At 39.2% G+C, this 20,576-nt stretch overlaps 3 protein-coding genes across 7 annotated transcripts; all 3 read left to right on the top strand.

Annotated features, from left to right (window-relative positions):
* The first annotated feature begins 315 nt into the window (after window positions 1–315).
* Window positions 316–7,009, top strand: LOC130164664 (low affinity immunoglobulin gamma Fc region receptor II-like). Of its 4 annotated transcripts, XR_008826639.1 has the most exons (9): window positions 2,500–2,620; window positions 2,808–2,852; window positions 2,960–3,187; window positions 3,271–3,516; window positions 3,713–3,844; window positions 4,780–4,845; window positions 4,975–5,072; window positions 5,544–5,659; window positions 5,869–7,009. XR_008826639.1 is itself a non-coding variant. In XM_056369545.1 (8 exons), exons 2-8 carry the CDS (start codon window positions 2,810–2,812, stop codon window positions 5,559–5,561), a joined length of 831 nt encoding a protein of 276 aa, XP_056225520.1. In that variant the 5' UTR covers window positions 316–575; window positions 2,808–2,809; the 3' UTR covers window positions 5,562–5,730. The 4 variants fall into 4 exon arrangements, 3 of the variants coding, with proteins under 3 accessions (XP_056225520.1, XP_056225518.1, XP_056225519.1); XM_056369545.1 differs by lacking the exons at window positions 2,500–2,620; window positions 5,869–7,009 and adding an exon at window positions 316–575 and having other exon boundaries at window positions 5,544–5,730; XM_056369543.1 differs by lacking the exon at window positions 5,869–7,009 and having other exon boundaries at window positions 5,544–5,730.
* Window positions 7,010–9,768: 2,759 nt separating this feature from the next.
* LOC130164669 (low affinity immunoglobulin gamma Fc region receptor II-b-like) lies at window positions 9,769–14,126 on the top strand. Of its 2 annotated transcripts, none has more exons than XM_056369551.1 (10): window positions 9,769–9,848; window positions 10,036–10,080; window positions 10,188–10,415; window positions 10,499–10,744; window positions 10,941–11,072; window positions 11,450–11,506; window positions 11,861–11,935; window positions 12,755–12,820; window positions 12,914–13,011; window positions 13,369–14,126. In XM_056369551.1, exons 1-10 carry the CDS (start codon window positions 9,818–9,820, stop codon window positions 13,384–13,386), a joined length of 996 nt encoding a protein of 331 aa, XP_056225526.1. In that variant the 5' UTR covers window positions 9,769–9,817; the 3' UTR covers window positions 13,387–14,126. The 2 variants fall into 2 exon arrangements, with proteins under 2 accessions (XP_056225526.1, XP_056225527.1); XM_056369552.1 differs by having other exon boundaries at window positions 12,917–13,011.
* Window positions 14,127–14,416: 290 nt separating this feature from the next.
* On the top strand, window positions 14,417–19,842 carry LOC130164621 (L-amino-acid oxidase-like). Its single transcript, XM_056369473.1, has 8 exons — window positions 14,417–14,757; window positions 15,070–15,120; window positions 16,069–16,292; window positions 16,600–16,712; window positions 16,790–16,991; window positions 17,627–17,695; window positions 18,158–18,294; window positions 18,764–19,842. The coding sequence occupies exons 2-8, from the start codon at window positions 15,099–15,101 to the stop codon at window positions 19,569–19,571; spliced, it is 1,575 nt and encodes a 524-aa protein (XP_056225448.1). The 5' UTR covers window positions 14,417–14,757; window positions 15,070–15,098; the 3' UTR covers window positions 19,572–19,842.
* The last annotated feature ends 734 nt before the right edge of the window (window positions 19,843–20,576 follow it).

Below are 20,576 nucleotides of genomic sequence, written 5' to 3' on the forward strand. Positions count from 1 at the left end.
GTGTGGGGAGTGTGGGAACACATGTGAATCTGACTGTCAGCGATAGATGAACCTTGGTTGTAGGCAGAAGGCGACGGTGGCACTCACTTGTTGACCTAGATATCACACTGGCTGATGGCTCTTAAATCTCAAGCATACTCCACCTATTAGAATATAATACTGTAGCATATTGGAAAAACTGTCTTTCCAATACAGGCACTGTTACTCAGTTACTGTCATGGAAAACATACATTCAGGGTTCCCAGAGGATGAATTTCTCTGACTTTGGTGAATCTCTGACTATTCTTATAGCGCCACCATGAGGTTAATTGAGTTTGATTCAAAGTCCCTGCAGTATCATTTCAAATGACCTAGGTGATGACTTCTCCTCCAGCTCGTACATATACACGACATGTAATTGACGATGTGGCACAAAACATTCATGGCTCCCAGATGATGTCTCGTAGTGTTGCATGAGCAGCAGAAAGAAGCCACACAGGAAGAAACCTCTCCTGACCTACTTTGCACTTTAGCCTGGTGTTCAGACAAACACCAGCAACCCAACGTCCAGGTCACAGCTCTCTGCTTCAGACTGTGTGAGTACGGAGTCTCTATCTATTTCCTGTGGCACTGATACATATATATATAGTTGTAAGGCTGTGAAATATTCTGTGATGTTATACAGATTTCATGTAGAGGAACAGTATTTTTAATTTGAAATGCAAAACTTTGAGCTTACGTATTTCCTGTGTGGCTGAGGTGCCACCACCCCACATATCTCCTGCCTGTTCAAACATTTCCGATTTTTATTAAACAGCAAATTTCTTATGATTGCAAATCGAGGGATCATTGAGTTGAACGATTCAATTCAAAACCCAGCAATTCCTGATAGGTTGGGTTTAATGATCTCCTCCACTCAGCATCCAGACCGTGGAGGTCGGTGCAACATGTTGCTACGTGGTCTAAAATTTTACCTCAACATTTCCCTGTTGCACTGTTGAAAAAACTACCGTTGAGTTAAGGATCATGTTTTCAGCACTGAAATATTGACACTTAATCAATATTATCTGAATATGCCAACTGAGGAATAACAAGGGGGCGTGGAACCCATGTATTTTACATAAAGCACGTTTCTACGGTGACACATTCAACGTCAAAATCTAAAAACTTTCGTGAAATGACGGGAAACATCTAAGTCACTTTTGGAGGGAAACCCCACAGAGAGGAAGAGGTGAAGCATGTTCTCATCGACTCTCACCAGCCTGTGGAGAAGGAGGTAAGTTATAATCTTTTAAATGACGAAAATGCTACATAAACTTGTAGCTGCAAATCGGCAGACCAGAATTTCTTTAGCAATGTACTGGCCGTTAGCTAGTGCTAACAATGGTACTTGCAGATGTTTGTTTTTCTTGTTAATTTGAACCAGTGCCATCGTCTTGCTGTCAACACAGTTTACGTAATGTTGTTAATGTTTAGCTAAATTAACTATTGTAATGCGGTCGTATTTGCTGCTAATAAAAGTTCAAATTATCATTACGCTAATGTTAGCAATTAGCATTTCTTATAGGGTGAGATAGGGACTCACTTTTATTGCGGCAGCAGATTCCAATAACACCTTACAGTCATTGTTTGCGGTTGTTTCATGCTGAGGAATTCGGTGTGAACATTGTTTGTTAGCAGCAGATGTTTTAAAGCCATAAACTCAAACTGTTGTTAGCTGTAGCTCGATGGCACCTTTGTTGTTTGCACTCATACTAGTAAAACTGTAATGCAATGGTATGTCCTCACCTCATACTGAATCTTAATGACTTTGATAAACACTGTTCCTATAACTCAACCCTGAGGTTGACATGTTTGTTTTTGTTTTTTTTTATTGAAATATCTCTATATTCATCTAGCGCCATCATCAGGTCAACATTTAAGTTTGTCTGATACTTTCATTTATCACCAAATACCTACAAAACCAATGACATTCCCATTAGCCTCAGCTGGACATTGGTTTAGTGCTAATTGGGAAATGTTAGCATGCTAACACAATAAACACAGATATTCACTCTACAGTCTCACAGAGCTGCGAGCATGTCTGTAGACTGTTAGCCTTGTTTCAGCATCACCGACTCCTGATAAACATAACACTAGTCATTTAAGTTTATATCTTTCTGTGGCCCACACAGGACAAACGCAAACAGAACGATAGTCTCGGTGGAATAACACAACACTGCCACCTCTTGACCATGGCTCGTGACATCAGGCAAAAGGCCGGCAGCCCACTTGAACTGTACATCACATTATAAATGTACAACTGTAAAATGAACATTCAAAAATAAAATTAACAAAGAACTCACTCATGTAGGGATATTCTTTATAAACATCAGTGGGAAACTTTATCTAACTTACTATAGGTTTACCACCTGACTACATTTATTCATATACTGACCTGAGGTCCTTTGTCTGCGCACGTCCGCATTTGTTCTATGGTTCCACCCACTGATATCTAACTTAACCACTGAGGCTATTTCTACCGCTGCAGCAGCTCTGTCGCGTTGAAGCAGTTTTCAGATTTAAACACAAAATTAGTGCTGCTGCTCAGACAGACAACAGCAAGACAACATGGAGGTCACAGCTCTCTGCTGCAGACTGTGTGAGTACTGAGTCTGTCTCTGCTTCATCTGACGTTGTTATAAAGGTCAATTGAAGTTAATGAGGCCGTTTAAAAGCCTAATGTTGTATTTTTCTGCATCAGTTGTGATATTTCTAGACGATACTCTGGCCTATGAGAGTAGCTATAGCGGCTGTTTGATCTTTAGCTCTTTTCTTTGTCTCTTCAGTGATGACTGTGACGATCCTGCTTTGTGAACATGATCAGAAAGTTGGTGAGTACCAGTTCTTTCCTCCCTGATATGAAAAGTATTCACCATTTTTCAAGAACACAGTTTGACTGGTGGCTGTTTTAACTGAATATTATTTTTCTTTGTCTCAGTTGCAGTTTCTCTTCGTATCGATCCAAACAGACTGCAGTTCTTCGAATATGAGCGTGTAACTTTTACCTGCGAGGGGCTCTTTGATTGTAAAGTTGGACGTAGACCCAAAAGCAACATATCAACATCATCCTGCAACTTTACATCTGTATATTCAGACGACAGTGGGGAGTACTGGTGTGAGGCTGGATTTGGGAATAGAAGCAACAGTATAAACATCACTGTCACTGGTATGTTTACAACAAGACAGTAAGATTTTGTCATTAGCTTAACATTAATGTAACATGAGTATAAATATCAAACACATGTTCAGCGGGTTCTGTGATCCTGGAGAGTCCCGCTCTTCCTGTGACGGAGGGAGACAATGTGACTCTGCGCTGCAGAAACAAGACGCCCGCCTCAGACCTCACAGCTGGTTTCTATAAAGATGGCGTCTTCATTAGGAACAGCACTACAGGAAAAATGACCATCCACAATGTTTCCAAGTCTAACGAAGGACTCTACAAGTGCAACATCTCTGGAGCTGGAGAGTCAGCAGAGAGCTGGCTGACTGTCAGAGGTGAGAACCAGCAGTGTTTCAAAATAAAATTGATATATATGACTGTTGAAGCTCATTTCTTTCTGCTAGAAAAGTCGTTGAATATGTTGGTTGTTAAATTATTGTCAGAAAGCTGAAGTTGTGTATCTGAAAGAAGTGCACTGACCAATCTTTTAAACCATAGTTTAAACTTTCAGCCATTTCATGTCTCATGAAGTTTCAGAGCATTTCCCCGTCAAACATCCGCTTTCCTCCAATTCCACACCATGGATCATAGTTGCTGTTGTTTTGGTGGTTCAGCTGTTGGTGTTTGGACTGTGTCACTCTCACAAAAATTACTGGGACAGAGGTAAAGAACATAAAATAAATGTTATATTTCACTCACAATTTTACTTGTGCATGTACAAAGCAGCTACACACCTCCATGACCTATAACCTTCATGACAGTTATAGTGGCTGAAATCATTTGTAGAAAAGCATGCTCAACATTAACTTTGAGCTGTTAGGCAATGTGCATTTTCTTCTTGCTTTCAAAGCTAATTTAACATAGTTGACCTTGAAAGCAACAGCATGTTTAGGAAATCATTATTATTATTATTATTTTTTATTTATTTTTTTTTTGTGAAAATTAGACTCTCCCTACCCCTTTATGATGCAATATTTGTGGCTACAAAAACACAAACACTAGACATCAGGAATTTGCTTGATTTTTTTGCATCATGTTTGCCAACATTGATCTCCTGTGCTGGGTGTCTATTTATGCTGTTATTCTGTCAGGTCGGTGTCATTTATATCTGGTCATTGAATGGTGAAAGTAGTCTCATATACATTTACGTAATTTACAAATATACATTTGTGTGTCATCTGCATAATAATGAATAAAATAAAATAAAACTTTTTCTGGAGCTGAAAATTGATTAGCCTAGCATAAAGCTTAGTCTAGCCAAGCCTTTCATAAAGCTAAGCTAATGTAAGCTAATGCATAAGAAATCAAATTAGAAGTTGAGGTTTTAAGAGGAGTCGCATCCATTTTTCAGGAAATAGTGGCCGGACATAGTGACGCCCTTGATTCATGTTGCCACTGTGAGGTTGGCAGGCAACCAGCTGAAGTTTGACATTTCTAATTGTGTATTGTACCCAGCTAGGTCAAATCCTCACTGAAAAAACATTTACAGAGACAAAGTGAACAGGTGTAAGCATTCAAAGAAACAGATATTCCAACTGAGCATCCTCACCTGATCTATTTAGCTATCACCTGACAAACAATCTGTCTGTCTCCGTCAGATGAGAATGAATTTATGTCTACACACTGTTACTACGTCCTGGGCCAGGATGACGCTCAAGAGCCGGGTGAGACTCACTGTGAATAACAACCGGTTTGAATGATAATAGTTGATGGGATCAGTAATCAATATGAGAAGCATTCTCACAAGTGAACATTTTGGCAACACACTGACATAATCCCATGTTTTTTCATAGCAGAACCAGGAGCGTCCAGTATCACAGCCTCATCAGTTCCCTCAGCAGGTACCAACCCACCTGTAGAAGGAAAGGTCTTCTACTCTGTAGTCAAGAAGGTAAGACTGAGGACAGCACTGGCTTTCATGCCACATTCACACCATATGCGATGTAATGATTGGAAAGATACCTATACCTTTGCATATCAGAGTCATTGTATAATTCAGGATGGTTGTGTGATTGTGAGGGCAAAAATTTACTGTAATAGAAATAGAAAATGTTCATACTAATTTGGAAATTGTCGTATAAAGTTCTATTTCTAGATGTAATCATCCCTTTTTTTTTTTTTAAATGGTCCACCGTATGTCAAAATTTGTTAACTCAGTAAATCAAGCAGTCGACCACTCATACTTTCATGGTTTCATGAAGCAGTTTGGAGATAGTAATTCTACTTTTTTTTACGACAAGTTGAAGTTTTGGAAAACAAAAGCAGTCTTGGTGAAAAATATTTTCAGGCCATTTTTCACATAGAATTTTTTCAACACTTTCTCTGTATTGTGTCTTTAATTTATATCCTGTGTATGTTACAGGTCACTGAGAGAGAATGACTGGAGGAGGAGAAGACACATTCACAGTTTCACTCACTCAACCTAAATTAGCAACGTTGTGACGTGAGTGCAAGCGGCGAGCAGAACAGGCATGCTGGGTATTATTTTTGTAATTGTACAAGCTGTTTCAGCCCCATATGTGTTTAGTGTGTTACAAATATGTCATTATTTCTGCACAAATCTGTACTAATAATGTATAATAATAATAATAATGGAAGAATGAATGTACTTCATATATATATGTATATGTATAAATTTTCTTGCCTCTCTTCTCTCTCCTCTCTTCTTGGCTTGCTCTGGAGAGCAGCTCCTGCTCTCTCCTCTCGGTTCTTCAAAGGGCAACAAGGCCCCAGCCCAGGTCAGCTTTGCTACCTGAGAAACCAGCTCTCTCGCCGGCCTGCTACCAGCAGCCTGCAAACACTCTTCTCCTCAACAGCAGCGACCTGCTTCGGATTAACTGTGAGTGAACCAAGTTCTCTTCAGAATCAGCAGCTACAACACAAGGCCAGCTGATTTTCAAAGCAACAGGAGTCCTAGCAGAGTTAGCGTGGAACAGCTAACTCTGTGAGGAGAACAAAAGAGATACCAGCAAGCAACACAGCCAGACAGGACTTTACTCCACCAGGAAACCTCCCAACTCACTGGACTTTACAACAACAGTGGAAAGGACCTATTTGCTTGTTCCAAGGACTGGGTAACGTTAACTGACTGGGCCTAACCTTTCCCAGCACAGCATAGCTAAGCAGCAGAAGTCTTAACTTTGGTAATGTACTTGTTGATTGATGTCTTGTTGTTGTAATGTTTGCTTAGGTTGTGGTCAGTCATACAGTTAATCGGGTACTCGTATGTTCACACACATAGTAGTAAGTCTCAGTTCTAGAACCTGCATGAAGCTAACCTTCCCCCTCTAACCTGGTACATTTAGATTACATGAGCTAGGCTAACAAAGAAACTCACACCTTCCCTCCCACACACACACCAGGTGGTCTCAGCAGCCATTTTGAGTAGTTTCTTTGTTCAGGTCATGTGTTCACAGTGACCACTTTGAATCGGCCAGCTTGCCTTTGTTTGTGTCCCCACAGACACACACACATACACCTACACACACACACATACAGTCACCTGTATATACTAGATTAGATATTGTGTTTTACTCTGCTCTATTGTAAATAAATGTCTTTAAGTATAACTACTGGTGTATTGCACAAGCGTGAATATTGCCAACCTCTATTTTGTAGAATTCCAATCCTTCAACTTTAACTTACTGTTGATATGGTAATTTGGTTATAGTTAATAAGCTACTTGTTCATCAAAGTTCCAGATTAATGGTATTAAATTGAGACTGAAACAATATTGGCTATTTTGCCTATTAGCTTAGGCTGGTGCCCCGAGGACTTTAATTAATTTTAAAGTTATTATTTAACATTAATATTTTTAGTTAATTTATGATAGCCAAAACATTGATAGACAACCGAAAATCCAACATATTTAGTGTCCAGCTCATGAGGTAGAGCTCAGACTCAACATAGTGGTGCCCCATGTGAGGCAAACTACTGTTGAGCAGCAGTGTTAACATCATTACTTTGTCTAGCATGTTGATAAAGTGTTAGTTTAGTACAAGTACAACTGTCTGTACATTCATGAGGACAATAAACACTGAGTGTGTTCATATTTCACCAATGAGCTTGACTAACACGGTTGTGAATACATGAGAAACTCTCAGCATTTTAAAATGGACTAATGTAGCTCATCATCATACAGCGTTCATCTGAGCTCTGCGTCTATATTTAAGAGGTGTCAGTTTCTTTCGGTCTCACGGTTGAACCACTTTGTTCCATCAGCTCTGTGCATGTGTTCACAAGAGAGCGTCTGCTGCAGCGTTCACACACTCACTCCCTGCGGTTGCATCACTATCGTGAAACAGACGCGCTGGGTTTGTGGTTGTCTCTGTCAGATTCTCGTCAGCAGGATGGAGTGGTACATGTTTCATGAAAGGCTAAAGGTCACGAATGAGAGGTACATAAATAAACTAGTACAATTAGATAAATGCAACTATTTGGTCACGGTGACCTCACAAAACATTTTTTAGCCATTACTCAAGACTTCACACAGCAATTATGACAATATTTCCCACAAATGGTTAATAATTAGTATTTCTGGATAAACAGGGATGTAATGAAACTAGTCTGAGTGGAGGAAGGATACAACCACGAGGTGCTAATTCTGGTTCTGTTTTGTTTGACTTGCTTTTCTTTTAATTCTTCCTGTCGTGAACTAGCTACCCATTTTGATAATCCAGTTTTTGCCATAGATGTAATCTTTAAGCTCACATTCACACTTAGATAGCAAACATGTGCACAATGTGGTTCGGCCGGTGACAACATAACAGCTCCTATCATTGGTTTATCACAGTGATAGGAGTTTTTAAAGGTCATTTCATGAAAAAATCTTTTATTAGTGGTCAAAGTGACACACAGGGCCCAGGTGTGCCAGGTTTGCTGATGAGCCCAGGTACTGACAACCCTTGGCCACACCCACCTCTAATACCTGTAAAAGGAAGCAGTCACACACAGGAAGCAACAGGTACACAGGTGGAGAGGGTTGTCACACTATGATGACCCAACCCTGATATAAAAGCACAGGACAGGATGCCATGCCATTTCACATTGCTGTTACTGCACATTCTGACATTTGAGCTTCTGAAACTGTAAGAATCTCATTTACTTGACACTTTACAGAAAAGACTATAATAAAACATTTTATTAAAAAAAGTGTGGTTTACATTTAAAATGACATTCAATTTTTTTCTAAATCTAACAATTTTTGTGAAATGACAAAAAGTCACTTTTGGAGGGAAACCCCACAGAGAGGGAAGAGGTGAAGCATGTTCTCATCAACTCTCACCAGCCTGTGGAGAAGGAGGTAAGTCATAATCTTTTAAATGACGAAAATACTACATAAACTTGTAGCTGCAAATCGGCAGACCAGAATTTCTTTAGCAATGTACTGGCCGTTAGCGAGTGCTAACAATGGTACTTGCAGATGTTTGTTTTTCTTGTTAATTTGAACCAGTGCCATTGTCTTGCTGTCAACACAGTTTACGTAATGTTGTTAATGTTTAGCTAAATTAACTATTGTAATGCGGTCGTATTTGCTGCTAATAAAAGTTCAAATTATCATTAGGCTAATGTTAGCAATTAGCATTTCTTATAGGGTGAGATAGGGACTCACTTTTATTGCGGCAGCAGATTCCAATAACACCTTACAGTCATTGTTTGTGGTTGTTTCATGCTGAGGAATTCGGTGTGAACATTGTTTGTTAGCAGCAGATGTTTTAAAGCCATAAACTCAAACTGTTGTTAGCTGTAGCTCGATGGCACCTTTGTTGTTTGCACTCATACTAGTAAAACTGTAATGCAATGGTATGTCCTCACCTCATACTGAATCTTAATGACTTTGATAAACACTGTTCCTATAACTCCACCCTGAGGTTGACATGTTTGTTTTTGTTTTTTTTTATTGAAATATCTCTATATTCATCTAGCGCCATCATCAGGTCAACATTTAAGTTTGTCTGATACTTTCATTTATCACCAAATACCTACAAAACCAATGACATTCCCATTAGCCCCAGCTGGACATTGGTTTAGTGCTAATTGGGAAATGTTAGCATGCTAACACAATAAACACAGATATTCACTCTACAGTCTCACAGAGCTGCGAGCATGTCTGTAGACTGTTAGTCTTGTTTCAGCATCACAGACTCCTGATAAACATAACACTAGTCATTTAAGTTTATATCTTTCTGTGGCCCACACAGGACAAACGCAAACAGAACGATAGTCTCGGTGGAATAACACAACACTGCCACCTCTTGACCATGGCTCGTGACATCAGGCAAAAGGCCGGCAGCCCACTTGAACTGTACATCACATTATAAATGTACAACCGTAAAATGAACATTCAAAAATAAAATTAACAAAGAACTCACTCATGTAGGGATATTCTTTATAAACATCAGTGGGAAACTTTATCTAACTTACTATAGGTTTACCACCTGACTACATTTATTCATATACTGACCTGAGGTCCTTTGTCTGCGCACGTCCGCATTTGTTCTATGGTTCCACCCACTGATATCTAACTTAACCACTGAGGCTATTTCTACCGCTGCAGCAGCTCTGTCGCGTTGAAGCAGTTTTCAGATTTAAACACAAAATTAGTGCTGCTGCTCAGACAGACAACAGCAAGACAACATGGAGGTCACAGCTCTCTGCTGCAGACTGTGTGAGTACTGAGTCTGTCTCTGCTTCATCTGACGTTGTTATAAAGGTCAATTGAAGTTAATGAGGCCGTTTAAAAGCCTAATGTTGTATTATTCTGCATCAGTTGTGATATTTCTAGACGATACTCTGGCCTATGAGAGTAGCTATAGCAGCTGTTTGATCTTTAGCTCTTTTCTTTGTCTCTTCAGTGATGACTGTGACGATCCTGCTGCGTGAACATGATCAGAAAGTTGGTGAGTACCAGTTCTTTCCTCCCTGATATGAAAAGTATTCACCATTTTTCAAGAACACAGTTTGACTGGTGGCTGTTTTAACTGAATATTATTTTTCTTTGTCTCAGTTGCAGTTTCTCTTCGTATCGATCCAAACAGACTGCAGTTCTTCGAATATGAGCGTGTAACTTTTACCTGCGAGGGGCTCTTTGATTGTAAAATTGGACATAGATCCAAAAGCAACATACCACCATCATCCTGCAACATAACATCTGTATATTCAGACGACAGTGGGGAGTACTGGTGTGAGGCTGGATTTGGGAATAGAAGCTACAGTATAAACATCACTGTCACTGGTATGTTTACAACAAGACAGTAAGATTTTGTCATTAGCTTAACATTAATGTAACATGAATATAAATATCAAACACATGTTCAGCGGGTTCTGTGATCCTGGAGAGTCCCGCTCTTCCTGTGACGGAGGGAGACAATGTGACTCTGCGCTGCAGAAACAAGACGCCCGCCTCAGACCTCACAGCTGGTTTCTATAAAGATGGCGTCTTCATCAGGAACAGCACTACAGGAAACATGACCATCCACAATGTTTCCAAGTCTAACGAAGGACTCTACAAGTGCAGCATCTCTGGAGCTGGAGAGTCAGCAGAGAGCTGGCTGACTGTCAGAGGTGAGAACTAGCAGTGTTTCAAAATCAAATTGATACATATGACTGTTGAAGCCTTTTTCTTTCTGCTAGAAAAGTCATTGAATATGTTGGTTGTTAAATTATTGTCAGAAAGCTGAAGTTGTGTATCTGAAAGAAGTGCACTGACCAATCTTTTAAACCATAGTTTAAACTTTCAGCCATTTCATGTCTCATGAAGTTTCAGCACATTTCCCCGTCAAACATCCGCTTTCCTCCAATTCCACACCATGGATCATAGTTGCTGTTGTTTCGGTGGTTCTGCTGTTGGTGTTCGGACTGTATCACTTTCACAAAGATTACTGGAACACAGGTAAAGAACATGACATAAATGTTATATTTCACTCAAAATTTTACTTGTGTGTTCGTCATGTGCAAAGCAGCTACACACCTCCATGACCTATAACCTTCATGACAGTTATAGTGGCTGAAATCATTTGTAGAAAAGCATGCTCAACATTAGCTTTGAGCTGTTGGGCAATGTGCATTTTCTTCTTGCTTCCAAAGCTAATTTAACATAGTTGACCTTGAATGCAACAGCATGTTTAGGAAATCACTATTCTTATTATTATTATTTTGCATTACAAAAACACAAACACTAGACATCAGGAAGTTGCTTTTTTTTGCCAACATTGATCTACTGTTCTGGGTGTCTATTTATGCTGTTATTCTTCCTTCCTTGTAATGCAGCAGGTTTCTACCTGTCCACAGGGACACCTGGATCAGGCTCCACTCAGGATCAAACAGGTGAGAGCACAAAACATAACTAGGACTCTGCTACATTAATGTGTTACACAGGGACATAAAGAAAATGAATTACCCTACCTTTGTATGTTTGCATCTTCATTCATAGAGTACATTTAGAAAGTGTTTCACACAAGGCAGGAAATGAAAATAAATACTTATACAATCAAGTATAAAGTATCAAATCATGTCTGTGACCTTCTGAACTACAAAGTGAGTTAGTAAAAGTTTGGCCTTACTTGTGAAAAGATAGCTAAATGTAGATACTTATATCTAAATATTTGTCTGTTTGTCTATCTGTCTACAGTATCCGCTCTGTAAATTGAGATATCTTCTGCATTGTGTATTTTTATAAAGTATCTGCAGGGGCCAGTGCTGAGGCTGCAGACAATGAGGCATATGCTGTTGTAACAGTAAACAGGAAGAAGAGAGGTACTTCACCCAAGTCCTGACATGCTTTTTTTTCTTACTTTATGTCACATATATGTATAAGTACAGACGTCAAGATGCAACTAACACAATGCAACACTACGTCATGCATGTAACTGGCTTAAAGTAATTTTTAATGTATAATTTCCTTCACCTTGTATATTAATGATAGTAATAAGATATTACTACTGTATTACGATCAGATTAGATGTCTATAGAACAGGTTGTTGTTGCCTTGTGTTAGATATGCATCTGCTGATGTTGTGGTGATCATTTGAGCTTCCTGGCCTCAAACCACAGAAAAAAACAATGAGAAAACAAGGTTCAGACCCGATAGATGAGTTTATGAGTTCACTTTATAGCAAATCACTTTTTATATCATTCTTCAATCTCCTTTTTTATATTAAAAAGGAATCCTATTTTTCCTTACGCACTGATCTCTCACTTTGTTTTGAACAAATTTAGGGATGTTTACGGTTTAAATGTGGTATCACAAACATAAAAATGGTCAACATATAAGATCAGATAAGGTCAGGTTGATGTCATTTATATTTGGTCAATAAAGTAGTGTCATATAAATTTACGTAATTTACAAATATACATTTGTGTCATCTGCGTAATAATGAAATACAACTTTTTCTGGAGCTGGAGCCAAGTGGTGATTAGCCTAGCATAAAGCTTAGTCTAGCCAAGCCTTGCATAAAGCTAAGCTAATGAATAACAAATTAAAATAGAAGTTGAGGTTTTAAGATATTCCAACTGAGCATCCTCACCTGATCTGTTTAGCTATCACCTGACAAACAATCTGTCTGTCTCCGTCAGATGAGAATGAATTTATGTCTACACACTGTTACTACGTCCTGGGCCAGGATGACGCTCAAGAGCCGGGTGAGACTCACTGTGAATAACAACCGGTTTGAATGATAATAGTTGATGGGATCAGTAATCAACACACTGACATAATCCCATGTTTTTTCATAGCAGAACCAGGAGCGTCCAGTATCACAGCCTCATCAGTTCCCTCAGCAGGTACCGACCCACCTGTAGAAGGAAAGGTCTTCTACTCTGTAGTCAAGAAGGTAAGACTGAGGACAGCACTGGCTTTCATGCCACATTCACACCATATGCGATGGACGGTAGTGATTGGAAAGATACCTATACATGAAAGCTGAAATATACTGTAATGGAAATATAAAATGTTCAGACTAATTTGGAAATTGTCGTATGAAGTCTATTTCTAGATGTAATCATCACTTCTTTTTTTTTTTTTTTAAATGGTCCACATGTTATTTGAAATAAACCATATGTTAAAATGTGTTAACTCAGTAAATTAAGCAGTCGACCGCTCATACTTTCATGAAAGCCATTTTTCACATAGAATTTGTCAACACTTTCTCTGTATTGTGTCTTTAATTTATATCCTGTGTGTGTTACAGGTCACTGAGAGAGAATGACTGGAGGAGGAGAAGACACATTCACAGTTTCACTCACTCAACCTAAATTAGCAACGTTGTGACGTGAGTGCAAGCGGCGAGCAGAACAGGCATGCTGGGTATTATTTTTGTAATTGTACAAGCTGTTTCAGCCCCATATGTGTTTAGTGTGTTACAAATATGTCATTATTTCTGCACAAAACTGTACTAATAATGGAAGAATGAATGTACTTCATATGTCATTACTTTGACTAGCATGTTGATAAAGTGTTAGTGTAGTACAAGTACAACTGTCTGTACATTCATGAGGACAATAAACAGTGAGTGTGTTCATATTTCACCAATGAGCTTGACTAACACGGTTGTGAATACATGAGAAATTCTCAGCATTTTAAAATGGACTAATGTGGCTCATCATCATACAGCGTTCATCTGAGCTCTGCGTCTATATTTAAGAGGTGTCAGTTTCTTTCGGTCTCACGGTTGAACCACTTTGTTCCATCAGCTCTGTGCATGTGTTCACGAGAGAGCGGCTGCTGCAGCGTTCACACACTCACTCCCTGCGGTTGCATCACGGTCGTGAAACAGACGCGCTGGGTTTGTGGTTGTCTCTGTCAGATTCTCGTCAGCAGGATGGAGCGGTACATGTTTCATGAAAGGCTAAAGGTCACGAATGAGAGGTACATAAATAAACTAGTACAATTAGATAATTGCAACTATTTGGTCACGGTGACCTCACAAAACATTTTTTAGCCATTACTCAAGACTTCACACAGCAATTATGACAACATTTCCCACAAATGGTTAATAATTAGTATTTCTGGATAAACAAGGATGTAATGAAACTACTCTGAGTGGAGGAAGGATACGACCACGAGGTGCTAATTCTGGTTCTGTTTTGTTTGACTTGCTTCATCATTGGTTTATCACAGTGATAGGAGTTTTTAAAGATCATTTCATGAATTGAAATGATTGCTAACACTTAACTTTAATTAGTGGTCACAGTGAAAGTTTGGAGGAGCCACACCTATGTCTGGCAAACTGAGTGAATGACATAGTAAGACATATGACATATGACATGGTAAGAAAATGTCAAATGTAATCCAAGATTCAGTAACAGAAATAAGTCACTACTTCCTCCCTCTTGTTGATTTTTCCAAAGATTCCCCTGAAATGAGACGACGCGCAGCCTTGTCGATAATGATTCTGATGTCTCCTTATAGTTCCTTTTCTGATCAAGAGACTTAACCTGTTATTCTAGATCATTTGAACATCAGTAACTGGTAAACAGTACCAATTATGACCCAACCCTGTTATAAAAGCACAGGACAGGATGCCATGCCATTTCACATTGCTGTTACTGCACATTCTGACATTTGAGCTTCTGAAACGGTAAGAATCTCATTTACTTGACACTTTACAGAAAAGACTATAATACAACATTTTATTAAAGAATTTGTGATTTACATTTAAAATGACATTCATTTTTTTCTGAATTCCTTGAATCAGCTTCTCTGTTGTTGAATCCCTTTTGTATTTGTTTGAATTTCATCAGCAAATTGCATCAAATGCAAGTGTATTAGTAAACCTGAGTAACACACTGAGATATTGTTTTGTCAGAAAGAGAAGTGAGGACTTTCCAGGACTGAAACATGTCTAATGTATTTTTTTCTCTTCCTCTTCATCCTCCTCACGACACCAAAGAGGGAGGGAAGGCACAAATAATAACTGAGATGGAGGTGAAATGGAAATTATGTGGGTATTTTCTAACAGAATTATTATTCAATATTTTTTAATATATTTCCATTTATTTTGTTATCATGAGAACCCTTTTTTGGAACTGTCTGGATAATGATTTTTCTAAGCAGCCGTGAAGTACTTGATTTTAAAAATACTTAAGTGTTCAACAGTACATTTTTTAGATTAACACATTGTATTGTTCCACATTTACAGAACCTAATCAACCTAATGACTGACTGTAGAGGAATATGACAAAGACTGTAGAAATTGCCATAAAAACACAATTGCATCAACAATCAATAAATTTCCATTGTCATGGTTAAGACAGCAGTTTTAAATATTAAAACAAAAAGAATCTTTATTTATTTCTAAATGTTTCAAACATGGACTTAAGATAGGGCAATGAGCCATCATTAGGACACTGCCAATGTTTTTGGTTTTTGTAATACTGAAGTAAAGTACAGTTACTCGAAAAATATACTTAAGTTACCTGTACTTTGTTACTGTCCACCTCTGGTTGCATATCAGTATGAAGCAGAGTCGCATCTGATGGTGTAATGGCACATTGGCTGAAGGCTCTCCTCTCATCAGTTCCTTAATCTATTCCCAGTCTGCGGTTAACACCCACTGAATGCTGTTTCTAGTTCTGCTTTTTCATCTCGAGATTTTCGCTGGTGCACTTTGGATTTAATGACTGTATGATGAAATGAGGAGAGGTCAATTTTTTTTAGCTGTATGTTACAGGAATTTATGTGAAACTGTCTGGAGGAACAACTCAATAACTGATTCTCATTCATATTCTCAGCATCACTTGAATGTCTGTAAATGTGATGCAGACAAGGTCAAATACGATCAAGTGTCTCCACTTGCTCCACCAGACTTTCACTCCATCAAACACAACCAAATATCTGTGCACAACAGTTAAAAGTCTTAAAGTGTGTTTTCCTTTCACTGTGCCTCCAGTTGCCGTCAATGTGCTGCTGCTCACGCTGTACCACGGCCACGCTGCAGCTTTCAGCATGAAGAAGCAGCTGGCTGATTGTCTGGAAGACAAAGACTACGATGTGCTGCTGCAGACAGTGGAGACCGGCCTCCCACACATAAAAACAAATCATCGTGTTGTTATTGTCGGAGCCGGGATGGCCGGGCTGACGGCCGCCAAGCTTCTGCGAGAAGCAGGACATGAGGTACATGGGTGGGGCATAGGAGAGGTAGCGGTTTTAACAAAGGGGCCCTTACAATATATAGCCTCAAGACCAGGTAAAGAATGCAGGAGCCACACCAACCGTTAACCACTTCAGTTCATCACAAACAGCATTAATTAATCAAATTACCATAACATAATTACCACAGAGTGATCCTGGGACCTCTTGGGTCCCTGATGGTCTTTGGTCCTGAGGAAGTTTCATACTTTGTTTGGTATTAATGCTAGCAGCAGTAGTTCTGGACCAACACAAGTAACACATTGTACATGTACTTATGTGTTTTAATAAGGTAACCATCGTAGAGGCTAGTACTCGTGTTGGAGGACGCGTGGAGACCTACAGGAATGAAGAAGAGGGCTGGTATGCTGAACTCGGGGCCATGAGGATCCCAAGCTTTCACAAGTAAGTTCAAGAGTCTCATATAAACATGTATATGCAATCTTCCCCCTCTCAGATTAACATGATTGACCTCCTTACAGAATTGTCCATTGGTTTGCTAAAAAGCTTGGGGTCAAGTTGAATGAATTCATCATGGATTGCTCCCAGACCTTTTACCTAGTTAATAGGCAGCGGGCACGGACATACACGGTGAAAACAGACCCTGACATCCTCAAGTACAAGGTAAACCAAAGCGAGAAAGGGAAGTCGGCCGACCAGCTGCTACAGCAAGCTTTGAAGAAGGTATGTAAGAAAGAGGAAAGGAAGGAGGGATGGCATCAAACAACACTTGACTGAAAACAAGAAACCTACTTCTTTAGCAAAGCTTCACATTAAGAAAGAAGAAAGTTGCACAACTTCCTATGTCCTTGGAAAGTAGGTTGTGCAGGAAGCTATTGCTCAGAGTCACTAACCAAACAATTAGTTAGCACAATTCAAGCAAATGTATTCGTCTCTTTCATAGAGCAGTGTATCATCAGCATGATTTTCTAAAATTGGGTGGTGCAACATATTGTGTGTGCATATTAACATGTTAACTCTTTATTAAGTGATGTCTCATATGTGGCAAGTTAATATTTTACCTTATAGTGATAATAATTCTGCTTCAAATTTCCTAAAAGTCAATTTAATACTTCACTGTTGACCAAATTTTAGAATATAACAGACCAACTGGTATTGCTGTTATGGCGATTCAGTGTTCTCTTCATTGTTTGGTCATGTGCTCCAAACGTCATCCTACGAGTGCTCCCACTGGTTTGTGTTTCATGTCAGGCTTGGGTTTATACTAGAGTTACACATTCCCAATTTACTGTGGACAGATGTCAGAGCTCAGTTTGTGACTTTACCCATGGAAGAGACTTTTATTTTCTTTGTTGTAGGTGAAAGATGAAGTGGAGGCTAAAGGCTGTAAGGCTCTGTTCGAAAAATATGACCGTTACTCTGTAAAGGTAAAGCACAATGTGATCTAATGGAAGGTTGACAAGTGAGAACACTGTTAAATAAATACTGTGTGAATTCTCTAATGGTATATTAGAGCATTTCAAATAACATAAGTTGGGTGTACCATTTCCAAATGTTCCTTAGAAACAGTCAACTAATGTTTCATTTGATAAACATGAAAGGCAACACCTTTGACTTAAGGCTTTGTTTGCAGAACAGTCTTGTCTTACATAAAGTCAGTATTAAAAATAATATCAAATAATACACCTCAAACAGAAAAATGTCCCGTGTCCTGTCACATAAAATGTCCATATTTGACTCTTTCCCAAGCTCTTTATAGTTTTGTAAAATATATACACAACCTGAAACTATTAGAACTGGAATCTGTTCCATCGGAGAAACCAAGGATAATACACTGTTGCTCCACCAGCCCCGTAAACATCCGTCAATATATGATCTTTGTTTAATAGGAGTATCTGAAAGAAGAAGGAGGTTTGAGCTCAGAAGCGGTGAGAATGATTGGAGACCTGCTTAATGCACAGAGCCTTATGTACACAGCGCTGACTGAGATGCTCTATGACCAGGCTGACATCAGTGACAACAACAAGTAAGGCCTCACAATGACAACTATTTAAAATGGGCAAAATGTTTCCTTCACAGTGGTGTTAAAAATTATAAAAACTCTTTGGCAGAAAAAATGTTGAAATCAAAAAATCTTCATGACAGTTCAATGATTGTTCACTTCTTTGCAGATGACACAATTTTATACATCTTTTTATTCACACGCATATATGTATATGTTGTTTCCATTGACTTCATGAGAAGACATTGTCAACCATTAACATGCACTTGTTGGTGAGGCTACCCTTTGCTTAGCTTAGCTTAAATCATGTTGCAAAATTCTGTAACATAAGAACACATACACGTAAATAAGTATTGATTAGATTTATTGGCTACATTAGGTGTTAGGAAATACCTATAACAGCTTCTAACAGCTTCACTTTTAATTGCTTGCTACAAAAATTCATATATCTATCAACAATATCATACAATCTATTTGGCTTTCTGTTTTGAAGGTACTATGAAGTGACTGGTGGGTCAGATCTTCTCCCCAAAGCTTTTCTCACCGACCTCGATGTTCCCGTTCACCTCAACTCCAAGGTCAAGCGTATCAGCCAATCAGCTAATGGTGTTACTGTATGGTATCAGAGAGACAATCAGTCCTCATTGATGGACATTCATGCTGATGTTGTCCTGGTAACAACCACAGCCAAAGCAGCCCTTTTCATGGACTTTAATCCACCTCTCTCCATCAGTAAGATGGAGGCTCTTAGGTCTGTCCACTATGACAGCTCCACTAAAATCATCCTCACCTTCAACGAAACGTTCTGGGAGGACGATGGCATCCGCGGAGGAAAGAGCATCACGGACGGACCCTCTCGTTACATCTACTACCCCAGCCACAGTTTCCCAGAGAACAAGAATATTGGCGTCCTCCTGGCTTCCTACACTTGGTCCGACGACTCCCTCCTCTTCCAAGGAGCGAGTGATGACGACCTGAAAGAGCTGGCTCTGAGAGATTTGGTGAAGATCCACGGCGAGCGTGTCAGGTCACTCTGTACAGGGGTGGTGGTGAAGAAGTGGAGTTTGGATCCTTACAGCCTGGGCGCCTTCGCTCTGTTCACACCGTACCAACATTTAGAGAACTCTAAGGAGCTCTTTAGACGTGAAGGCAGGGTGCACTTTGCAGGCGAACACACAGCCTTCCCTCACGCTTGGATCGAGACATCTATGAAATCTGCAATCAGAGCTGCTACAAACATAAACAAAGAGGCGCTATTGAGTTCAGAGTCACCCCAACATGCAGTGCAAGATGAGCTCTAGAGTCTGAAATACCACTTTCATTGAATATCAATGTGCAACCTATATGAGTGTTTCGCAATGATTTAACAAAAAAAGATAATGTATCCCGACTCTATTTCAACATATATTTGGAGATATGTACATTTACGATATACATTTTTGTCCCACCCATCGCTTGTCTATACCTAGCTCATATTTTCAGGTCGCCAAGTCGCCAAAGTGACAATTTTTTTCTTCTTGCCTTGATTATATTCCTACCCCAGCACCTCTGTATGATGCATAATAAATCAATGTGATAACTCTGCTAAATAAAGAAGAAATAAAACTTAGTAGTAGAAGTGTTTTCAGATGTGTGTGATTCCTAAAGATGAACCTTCTGCCTAAATCTGGCAAAGAAAGTGGTTTCCCACCTTTGCTGTCTGACATTCCCTTATCCCTATCAGACGAGCTCAAGTACCTCTTCACTGACTGCAACTGTCATGTTCCTCATGCGTTCATCACTTCAGCAATTGAGAAAATATTTTCTTGAAGTGGAGCTACTTTACAACAAGTCAATGTTCACCTTTCTTTTTTCTGGCTGCCATCCTGAATTGTTAGATGTTAAAATATAAAGTTTGCTGTCGGGCAGTCCTCGCGGTAATAATAATAACATTCCAAGCAATAATATGAAACAACATTCTTCCAGAGAATCATAAAATCATTTATTTAGTGATGTTGACTACAGCCTGTGTTTGAAGCATTTGACACATGAACACATTGTTCTCCAGGATCTGTCAAAGAAATTTCCATTGAAAAAGGTTGTGTGGTAGAGCTGGGAACTTTCCTCCATGTGGTGCATACTGAAACTGAAGGACTGTGGGAATGACGAACATGTGGTTAGCAAATGAAATGTAAGACGAACAAATAATTTAAAAAAATTCCCATTTCCTCAAGTCAGTTGCACTTTGGGCGAGGTTCCCATAAGATAAAACACATTCACCTTGTTGATGATGTTGAGTAATAGTACATTTTATTTCTGATCACGAG

Source organism: Seriola aureovittata, chromosome 23, assembly GCF_021018895.1.
Source record: "Seriola aureovittata isolate HTS-2021-v1 ecotype China chromosome 23, ASM2101889v1, whole genome shotgun sequence".
Classification (NCBI taxonomy): Eukaryota; Metazoa; Chordata; class Actinopteri; order Carangiformes; family Carangidae; genus Seriola; species Seriola aureovittata.